Here is a 9814-nt window from a genome sequence, read left to right on the forward strand (position 1 = left end):
CCTTGAAATACTGATTTGATATTACAAAGATGCCTAATCCCTATTATTAATGGAAAATATAGAAAAGCATATATATATATATATATATATATATATATATACACACCCAATCTGAATTGTTTTTATACGTAGTTAGTTCAATATTACCTAATTTAGTATGAACAAACGATTTAAAAATCAAGAATATTTATTATTAAGCGAAAAAGACTGAATTTATAAGTGAGAAAAATGTATGAAAATGAATAAATAGGGGAAAGACGGAATAGTTGAAGAAAATAAAGTCTGTATTACACGAAATGTTATTAGTCAATTTTAGCCCCAAAAATTGAGAAGAAAGAGGAAAAATATGAATATGAATATTGCATTTCCTCTTTTACTTGAGGGTTTTTGTTGCTCAAAGTACAACTTTCCATCCTTTGAGTCAAACCATGAAATTAAAACCCCTTTCTTCCATTCCATCTCTCTCTTGTCAATTTCTTGGGGGCAAAAACGTAACACTCCATCATCATCATCATCGTCTCCACTCACACATGGATCCGCCGTTGTTACATGCAGATCCAAGTTGAATAAACACCCAAAAAAAAAAAAGAAAAAAAAAAAGAGAAAATATATCCACAAGATCAGAAATTCCCCATGCAAAAGCCGGGGAGGACAAAAACGTGGGCAGTACGAGAAAAAAAGGTTGTTTCATTAATCTTCTGAAATGCTAGCGAGATGGGGCCTCCATTCTCCGACTTTACCGCTCCGGCGCCGCCGGTGGGACGCCGACGACGACTTCTTTTCCGTGGAATAACGATCGCACCCGGCCGTCGCTGCTCCGTTAGCGTGGAACGATTTCTCGCCGCTCTTTTTCGCGGGCTTCACGGCGGCGCCGGCGTTTTTCTTCTTGTCGGCGGGGACGGAAGACGCCGGAATCAAGAAGTAGATGCTGCCCCTCTTGAGCTCCGACGTCGGCGACAGGATCAGAATCCGGCGAACCATGCCCTGAGAACTGGGTTGGCTCAAAACGTGATTGGGATTGTTCTTAAGCACTTCATCGGCGGTGATCGGATGCGTTATCTCCTCCACGTGGCCGTTCAAGTGCACTATTCGGATCAAATCCAAAGCTCCACAAGGAAGAACGCAAGCCAAACAGCACCTTAGACTATTGCCCATTCTCTCTCGAAGAAGAAAAATAAAATAAAATCAAAATTAAAACTCTTAAAATTCTTCTGATCTCTTCAAACTTTCTATCTTAGCTTTCTGGCTCAGCGCTCAAGTGGATGGAGAAGACGATTCAATGTTATATATAGCACCAACCCAACCCGACACATGGGGAAAATAATTTTTTCAATATTGCTTCTAAGCGAAATTACAAAAATGCCCCTAGGTTATATTAGTCTTTTTAGAAAGTGGGATTATTATTTTTTTAAAGAGGAATACAAGTCACCATGCCCTTCATTTTAAGGGCATTTGACCTAGGCCGTCATGATTATGTGCAAGCTAAGATTGTAATAATTGGGGAAAATAACAATAGAAGCTAGCTAGCTAGCTTGTAGGTTTTAATTTATTTGCAACTAATTAAACAATACATTCAAGCAAGCTAAGACCAATATAATATGTTTTGATACCTTAGCTTCACCAGAAAACACCTTGTTTGTGTGGTAAACTGAGTTTTTGTTGATATTTTGGGCATATGTTTGTAGAAACAAATCTATCATTTTAATATCAAAGCGTAATGCTAGTTACTATATAAGTATTAAAAGAAATAAAGTTACACTTTCACGGCTAACTATAATTACTTTTGGTATAGTAATAAATGATTGGACTAGCAACTAGCATTAAATGAGCAGGTTGTAGTTGAGGCTAACACGTGTTGAGAGAAGGATTGCTAAACAGAGACTTAGAAAGTTAAGTTTAACATCTTATGTATTGAAAACTGTACCGGATACTACGCAAATATAAAGAAATAAAGTTAATTATATTTTCGATACTAGCTATGATTTTTGACATAGTGATCAACTTTTGATACGAACAATATTTGTAATATTGCAGGGAGTTTAAAGAAAAAGTAGGTTGATGAATGGAAGTAAGAAGAAGATGATGATGAAGTAGTTCTAATTAATTAATGAATTTAAATTTGGAAGGAGAGAGTTGGGTCGTAATCCAAAGTAGAACATGAACATGTTACATCTATCTCGACCACCAAAAATTGTAGTCTTCTTCATTTATAATAATTGGGTTTCGTGGGTCCCACAACATGAGTCATCGCGAATATAGGCATAACAGCGCAGACGACGACAAAACAACTCCATTTATTATATATTTATTTATTAATATTAATTATTAAAACACTACTACGTACTATATTGTATTGATTGTATATAGCTTAGACCCGTATTAACGTATTAGTCTATTAGGTACGGAATGGGATAATACATATCACTATGCACCTTTATATACAAGAAATGATATCCTCACCCTTTAGTTATAAGCTACCCATCATTATATTGTTTGAAAAGAGTATAGTGGCCGAATGGATGAAACATAATTTTTATATCATAATGTTGCGAGTTTGATTCTTGTCAACACTCTCTTGATTGAGTCTTCTTTTATGTAATTTGTGAGCTATTCACTTGAGAATGCAACTCGTCTAATCACATAATAAGGTGGAGACACTCGCATAGATTTAGAGGCCTGCCAAGAGTTGAATTATACAGGTTTGCCCACCAAAAATTAATTTTCTGTTTAGATTTTAGGGTTTTGAAATTTAACTTTTTACTAATTTCATTTTGGACTATTTAAGCATATTATTATTTACTTTAAAACTCTGGATTAATATTTATTTCAACTATTTAAGTTATTTTATTTATAATTTTTTGATTTTTGAATTAATTTTCATTTAAATTAATCTTTTTAAGAATTTTAATGATCCTTGGGTATTGGCATGTCCCGTCTCGCTTTGACAATACTAATAACTTCCATTAGACCATTGATATTTTTTCAATTGAAATGTTAAATCATTTTAATCATAGTTCATTCAACTAATTTGTTTTACTGCTCCAAGTCTCCAACCACCCTCATTAACACACCCTTGGTTGATAGGGTTGTAATACTATACATTTCTCACATTACAAAGTCACATCTAATGCGATATTTTATAATTAATTGATTATTTGATCATAAATAATTTGGTATAGTCATCTTAAATGAGAGCTGTTCAATTTAAGCAATACCTATAATTTTCCAAATGATAGTTCATTAGTTATTATGTATGTTAGTCTAAATTTTAAATTTAAAAGTTTCTTATCATTCTTATTTTAAAGACCAATAGATAAAATAACTCGTAAAATGGTCTCGATTAACCTACGACCTCACAAACCTAGGTACAATGAAGGGAAATGAATCATTCCTATGATTAAGGGAGCAATTAATTGGGCAGTGAGAAAACTAGGTGCCTAAAAGGTGATGCTAAGTTCATATCTGCACGCTCTATGTACTAAAGTCCAAACAAGACAGCTGGCTTTGAGCCTTTCATCCTTGATTTTTTTTTTTTCAAAAAAAAAAAAAAACTTTAATATTTGTTATTTATACATTTGATTATTAGCAATAAAATAAAGCTCGCAGACAAATCTTTCCTTTAACGCAACAAACTCAATAATCGAAGCAATATTCCCAGGCCATTTAAAGTAGTACAGTACAACACTTTTCTAGGGTGTATTCAAAATATTGTTTTAATCAATTTTTAAAAGATGGTTTGAATCAATTACAGTTAAAATAATTTATTGTTTTAATTTGATTCAATTATCTATAAACAATCTAAGTTGATTTATTTCGTTGTTGTTCTTTGTTGGCTAAGTTTACCAGGTAAGTTTCACCTAAATTACTTATTTGGATAAGGATTACATATTTTTTTTGTAAATCAAAATTTGGTGAGGGTAAGAAAATGAGAAATCTAGTATTAAGAAAGTATAGATTGACAGGAACAGCTAGGCATGCAGATCGAAGAACGCAATATATATAGTTTGTAATTGCCGAGATAGATTTCTGGGCGTGTGAGACTTGAGAGAGTTTAATTATTAGCAATTAAAGTAATGAGAGTATGATTAGATACAATGAAGGGATAACTGAATTTGGTTTGGACTACCTAAGAGGAAGCTTCGTGGTACTTTGGTTTCCAGCACCGACCGTTGTGTATGTGATTAACTGAATTTGGTTTCTGACTAATTAAGGCATATATGATTAAATCATTAAGAATTATAGCTGTTGTGGTTGATATTATTAATTTGTGTCACTCGATAATAGACTATTGACTCAATTTTGAATAAGCATGACAGAAAATTTAAGGAGTTTCAGAGTATATTTCAGAAATTCGACATACTTGTCACAACTTCACTCGGGATATCCAATCATATTCCTAGTTGCTAGTTTTGACGAGGGCATGCATATTGAGTTTGTTACAATTGTCCTATATTATATTCTTGCTACCCGATTTGATTATGAAGAGAATCATCATTGGACAAGCCCTTATTGAGTTAGTCCGGTATGAATGGAGATTAGTTTAAGTATGGTACGAATTTAAAAATGTCTCCTACAGTCAAGACTTACTCAGGACAGCTCATAGTCTAATCAAAAAGTTTAATTAATTAAGAAGATAACGACAGAAACTTGAAGTGGAAATAACAAACAATAATGATGTGTCGATGTAGCAGCGCACGAAAGGGGTTCGCTATGATCGATGGAAAGATTCTTAAATGTGGTATTGAACCTTAAAATGGTCACGATCAATGGATGGTTGGCGATGTATATCATTTTAGTACCTCGTGCAGTGTATGTATTGTATATACATCACCACCACTACACTACAACACACTCTCTCTTTCTACTTATGTACTAGTGGGACACTGTAGTTCTTGACTCAAACTCAAATATAAACAAATCATACATTGGTCGAAGATATATAAGAATTGAAATTCGGGTCTAGTCTAATTGATGAATCACTATTCACAAAACATGCACATTGTACTATACTAATTGAAATTCATTCTAATTCAATTAATCAATCACAGTTTGTCAAGATTTTGTGATCTAGTAGGATCTGATTGCACTCTCATATGGAAAGAAGTGGGTCTCTTTTAGTTTCAGTAGGTTGAGTAGGTTGACTAAATATTTATGTATGATTGACGGTGATAATCATTAGTCATTTGTAACCAACAAAGTTGCTTTGTTTACCTTTACATAATGCCTGCTAAGGTACTACTAGCATCTTTAATTCTGAAACACTCAAATCCTTTCCTTTTATATCATTGAGTTTTAATTTTAACCCAAAAAACACATTTTCTCAACCTCTCTCTCACTGGCACACACATAACTTCACAAAAAGCTTTAAAAATTAGTTACTAGAAAAAAAATTTAAAAATTAGTTATTATTTTCCATATATACACATGAAGTTAAGTAGCTAGGTTATCTTCGAAAATGTGGCAAAGAATCAATTAGTATAATTATATTATTCACATATAAATTAAAGTATATGTAAACCCTAATTCCAATAGAATAAATTAATAAAATGTCAAGTTGAACTTCTATAAATAATTCTAACAACTTATAGATTTGATTTAGCATTGCATTAAAATATATATACATTTGGGCTAAGAAATATCACATTTTGTATGCAGTGATGGAGATTTGTTTAAGTTGATTTATGGATATAAAGCCTTGAAAGAGTTGATGAGCTGGTGAGATAGTTTGTGGTATGGAAAATGTTAAAGGATTTTCTTGGAAAAATAATATCCTCGTCATACATCACTCATTAATTTATAACTATTGACGTAATGGTAAGCATTTAATAAGACAATTGATATGAGAGCAAGTTACCGTATGAAAAGTGTTAAAGCTAAGGATTACTTTTTCAAATAATATGATAATACTCTTGCCATCCATCACACTCGTTGATTTCTTTTTATGTTATTCTAACGATAGGTTTCCTTCATGCTACCGGAGGCTTGGAGGGTTGAGCCTCGTATCATGTTATCAAAATGTGGCATTTTACTACACAAGTATACGAAAATACTTTGCTACCAACTATATATAGCTTTCAGTGTAACGATAAATGTTTGAATTGATATGACAATTGATATCAGAATAGGTCATAGTTTTCCACCTCAACAAAAAACTTTTGACATATACTTAATTAGGACCATTCTCTAAGACTAATCATGTTTATATCGAGTACAACCTCTGACAAAGATTTTTTTGATTTGATAGGAGTTTTATAAATGATAATTGAATTCAAAGATATTTTCAAAGTTTATTTCTGACAAATCGTGGGGATGATTAATCTCGAAACTTGAGAAGATCCTGGTTAGGTGAGATGGATAACCTCTTCATGATGATATCTCATATATATACACACACACCATACTTTAACAGCATTCATTTGGAAGATCACATACAAATTTTCTGGCTATATTTTATTTGAACAAGCGAGGTTTGCATGAGATAATTAATCTTAACCATTAAAATATCTGATTCACTAAATCAAATGATACATAAAAAAATTCAACATACACATGCATATAATCTCCAATACAAAGATTAAAAAGAAAAAGCTTTCAATTCTATGTTTTGCATATGGCCAAAATTCGTCAATGATTAGGATTGAACTACTTTAGGTATCCGATAATTTTATATATATTAAAATTTAATTCATTTGAAGTTGAGTTACCAAGCAAAACATGTATTTGCATTTGTCTACGTAGATTTTATTTTTTTTTTTGAGAGAGAATTGGGATTGTAGCGGTTAGATTGATTGCTTCTACTAGACTCTAATTATATTGCATCTATTCTTTAGGCTCAAATTTTGTTTGATTAGAGCAATAGGTCACTTTATTTATTCTTATTACAATTTATTCAAACGATCTTTCAGAGAGAATAACTGAAATTGATTACTAACAAAGATCTAAAAACCCTTATCATGTTTATTATTGCTAGCAAAACAGAGTTTCAATCTTTAATTTCTTGTGTGCCTCCCTTCAACATCCTAGAGGCTTGTTTGTGTTGCATTGGCATTATCATATCCATCCCTTCCCTTGTTGGGTCAAAATTTGGTATTAGATGATTGTGACGTTATCACTTTTTTTTGTTAGTGATGATGAAAATCCGTAGAGACTATCCAATAGTATGTATGCATTGAGTAAACCTCATTAAACGTCAAAAGATCACAATGAGGTAAGCCACCCTAGGTTGTCCATAGCTAACCGACTCAAACCAAGAAAGTCATCCAATAAACCATTTCCACTAGGAGTCGAACATAGAGTATTGCGGTTACTAAACCAATAATCTTCTCTCAAATAATTAAACCAAATCAATAATTTGATCAACTTTGTTGGAATTGCCTCCACAATATTATTTCTTAGATATGGAGAGTCCGTAGAATAATTTTATTTATTTTCTTTGGTACCCTCCAATTTTATCATATCCAACGGTCTTACTCCTAAGTCCTAACCCTGCAAGTCTCTATATGTTCATTCCCGGCCACGTGAATTCATGCACAATATAATGCACAAATTAATGACCCGAGAAGGAGGTTTAACGCAAGTAATAACAAGCGCTATGTTGGTAATATTAGGTGGGAATATAATGAACCAAATTTAAACCTTAAACATAACGATTTACACTAAATTAATTTTAACTACTTTGCATTCCAATTGCCTGACGTGAGCTATTGTTATGGTTAATCTCTTTCTTCAAGAGATCACTCATATACAAGCTAAGAGAGAGTCATGCGTAATTCTTCACTTTTATCAAAATCTTTGTACCAAATTTTGTATTATAACTTAATTTAAGTAGTTTGTAATACAACCAACTCATTCATATGCAACTAATAAATATAAAAAGTAATCACACTACGCATCATATATTATACGTGAAAGAAAAAAAAAATTAATTGTATCAAAATGAAATTAGACTTTGAACCATTGGTAATTTGAAGACACTTGAAAATGCATATGAGAATGACAATAGTATCTGATATAATTAGGTATATCATACAGTTGTACCTTATTATTATCACTGGTGATCGATGGATTTGCATGCCAAATTGCATGTTTGCATTTTGCAACTTATATTGAGCCAACGCTATGCCTTTAATTTGGCTTGTAATGTTAATGTTTTATTTTTCATCGTTGTTATGAATTGAAGTACACGAATTTTAGCCTTCAGATTCAAGCTACGTACCTAATTCGACTCATGCAAGTTACCATGCATGCATATAAATATTCACATTCTCCCATCGCAGTGGATATAACAACCCTACATTCTTTCACTAACTGTCACCTTAATTATATTATTCATGGCGTCTTCCTTCATTCTTCTCGTAGTGCTATTCTTCACTTCTCTCACCGCCATCTGGGGCTGGACCTCCGCCACTCCCCGGCTAAGATTCCCAGCCATTCTCATCTTCGGAGATTCCTTAGCCGACACCGGCAACAACAATTTCCTAATCACTCCTATCCAAGCCAACCACGACCCCTACGGCCACTCTTTCCCCGCCCATCTCCCCAACGGCCGCTTCACCGACGGCAAAATCCTCTCCGATTTCTTGGCTTCCGACCTGGGGATCAAAGCCACCGTTCCCCCGTTTCTTGACCCCCAATTGCCGAAAGATGAGCTCCTCACCGGCGTCTGCTTCGCCTCCTCCGGGGCCGGGTTTGATAACCTCACCAGTGTGAAGACCATGGCCACTCCCATCATTAAACAGATTGATTATTTTCAGGATTACATTGAACAGCTCAAGAGCTTCGTCGGAGGTGGGGTGGCACACGACGTGGTTTCTAACTCCCTTGCGGTGGTTGTGGGTGGCAGCAATGATTTCAGCTTCAATTTCTTCCGAGACGTCATCAGAAAGGCGCAGTATGACATCGGTGGCTACCAAGATTTTGTTCTGCAACATCTTCAAGACTTTCTTAAGGTCAGAATGTTGAGCATATAATATATAAACATAAATTGTGCAATCCAACTATTAGCTTAGGTTTTTAGTTGAGATGGAACACATGCTTCAATTCAGAAACATCAAAATCCGACCAATCTGCATAATGAATATTATGTATAATGTGGGAGTGAAATTCAAATGTGTATTGTGTACCTGCAGGAATTGTACAGTCTGGGAAGTCGCAACATGGTGATAACTGGATTGCCGCCGCTGGGGTGTCTGCCGTTGCTGGTGACGACGAATTTAATAGGATTTGGGCGGAAGTGCGTGGAGAGCTTGAATTCAGATTCTCAGTCGTATAACCAGAAGCTCATTGCACTGCTGCCTCAAATTCAAGCATCACTTCCAGGCAGCAAAATCGTCTATGGAGATCTTTATACCCCTTGGCTAGACATGGTCGATAATCCACAAAAATATGGTAACTTAAAACAACATATCCTTCTTTTTTTTTTCATGCTGAATTGTAATCCTAATAAAGCTGGATTAATTAACATGGAGTTATTATTTTTGTGATAAAACAGGGTTGGTGGAAACCAACAAAGGTTGCTGTGGGAGTGGGGTAATGGAAGTGACATACTTTTGTAACAAACTCAGCAAAGTATGCGCAGACTCGACACAGTATTTTTATTTCGACTCTGTCCATCCAACTGAAGTGGCTTACCGCACTCTGGCTGACTATATATGGAAGGATGCTCTCCAGAAATGGGCGTAGTGCTTAGGCCAAAAAATCCTGTCCACATATAAGCATTTCATTTGCATGAATCTATTTGCATTGAGAAGAGAAAGTCGATTTCATATCTATAATTTAATCTCATATCATTTCCCCCCCCCCCCCCCCCCCCCCC

General features: G+C 34.3%; 1 protein-coding gene and 1 long non-coding RNA gene across 2 annotated transcripts; both read right to left on the reverse strand.

Moving 5' to 3' along the window:
- Positions 1–266: 266 nt before the first annotated feature.
- LOC116015462 lies at positions 267–1262 on the reverse strand. Its single transcript, XM_031255535.1, has one exon. It carries the CDS (start codon positions 1153–1155, stop codon positions 691–693), a length of 465 nt encoding a protein of 154 aa, XP_031111395.1. The 5' UTR covers positions 1156–1262; the 3' UTR covers positions 267–690.
- Positions 1263–8065: 6803 nt separating this feature from the next.
- Positions 8066–9768, reverse strand: LOC116015580. Its single transcript, XR_004097659.1, has 3 exons — positions 9631–9768; positions 9123–9356; positions 8066–8930 (listed from the first exon to the last, which is right to left on the reverse strand). It is a non-coding gene; the product is annotated as an uncharacterized LOC116015580 (long non-coding RNA).
- Between the last annotated feature and the right edge of the window lie 46 nt (positions 9769–9814).

The sequence above is a fragment of the Ipomoea triloba genome, chromosome 4, assembly GCF_003576645.1.
Source record: "Ipomoea triloba cultivar NCNSP0323 chromosome 4, ASM357664v1".
Lineage (NCBI taxonomy): Eukaryota > Viridiplantae > Streptophyta > Magnoliopsida > Solanales > Convolvulaceae > Ipomoea > Ipomoea triloba.